Source organism: Rhagoletis zephyria, unplaced genomic scaffold, assembly GCF_001687245.7.
Source record: "Rhagoletis zephyria isolate East Lansing unplaced genomic scaffold, Rhagoletis_zephyria_1.1 Rzeph_scaffold_66450, whole genome shotgun sequence".
Lineage (NCBI taxonomy): Eukaryota > Metazoa > Arthropoda > Insecta > Diptera > Tephritidae > Rhagoletis > Rhagoletis zephyria.
Window position 1 is genome coordinate 1 of NW_016223501.1, and position 1426 is coordinate 1426.

Here is a 1426-nt window from a genome sequence, read left to right on the forward strand (position 1 = left end):
GGTAGCGCCACCGCGTCATGCCGACGCCAAATGTATGTATTTCGTCTTTAAAATATACCATACATGTGTACATATCTGTTTTCAATATAAATAATTCCACTTCTTTGCTTGCAGCTTCTATTGTGGTAGAAAAAGCGGCATTTCGTGGCCCCACCAAACAGGAATTGATTGAATTTCGAAAAGTAATCGAAGCAGGCGATTGTGAACGCGTTAAAAATATGATTTGGGATAATCCACGATATTTGGTGAGCGCTGGCGACACACCCACCACACTTAAAGAGGGATATCGCTATAATGCCATGCACATATGTGCTATTTCCAAGAAGCCCCGCATAGCTGAACTCATTTTGAAGACAGTAAGCGATTCAAAATTTGTTGATTTGCTTACGGGAAAGAAAAACGACGAGAAAATGTGCAAGGAATTGTGTGTGAATTTATTGGACTATTATCTAAATATACCAGAGAAGGGACGTAGCGAAACACCATTACATTTGGCTACAAAGAACGGCGCTGCTGAGATGGTAGAGGTTTTGACATCATTTCCGGAATGTAAAATGACGCGTAACTCAGAGGGACTATATCCGAAAGATGTATGTACAGATAGTAACTCTTNAGTTTCAAATCCTCCACCCGAATTGGCAAAAAAGATTGAGGCTCTATTAGAAGAGCGTTTTTACGTGCCTGTTTTGCGTTCTACGGATAATGTTATGCCGCCAAAAGTTGGACAGCCATTTTCTTCCAGCAATCCCCCGGTAAGGAGATTAATTATTGTGTAAACATTTATATGGACACCAGAATATTTATATCAAACAAGTAATTTTTAAGCAAAAAACAAAACCGACTTCAATTCTCATTGAAAAATTTAAGATTATCGTTAATCTCTTTATGATGCAGTGAACCAAATTAGGATGAGACCCCTGTGAGGTAACACCTTTCCTTTAAAAAAAGAATTATAGAAATCGGTTAACGTGGTCCAAAGTTGTGCGGTAAAATACATAAAAAAATAAAAATGAAACAAAATTTTCTACGAAGCGATAACATTCTCCTTTTTGTGAAGTCGGTTAAAAAGTTTAATTTTATCATTTTTAAATATTAGAATATGCGAACTCTGATTTTACGGAAGAAACGGATATTTCAAATTTTTATTTTTAGAATCTCAACTTTGATCCACTAAGTGCTGAAGTAAAAATCGAAGCTTTAGCTGGCCCCATGAACAAGGAGCAAGCCACTGTAAGTTTTTCATATTTTTCCTTTCACTTACTACGATTTAAGGCGTATTCATCGTTCTAGTTCTGAACCTTTTCTCCCATGTGGTTGTTGTAATATTTGTCTCTCTGTGAAAGAAACGCAACAACAACCACATGGAAGAAAAGCTCCGAACTAAATGCGCATTCATCGTTATATTTAGTTCTGAACTAAATTTGAA

The 1426-nt window shown here is 36.6% G+C and overlaps 1 protein-coding gene across 1 annotated transcript; it reads left to right on the top strand.

Annotated features, from left to right (window-relative positions):
* Positions 1-6: 6 nt before the first annotated feature.
* LOC108356856 (ankyrin repeat and LEM domain-containing protein 2-like) lies at positions 7-1230 on the top strand (the record flags this gene model as incomplete). Its single annotated transcript, XM_017607958.1, has 3 exons — positions 7-32; positions 115-752; positions 1153-1230. Coding segments are annotated over exons 2-3 (612 nt in total), but the record flags the coding sequence as incomplete, so codon positions are not given.
* Between the last annotated feature and the right edge of the window lie 196 nt (positions 1231-1426).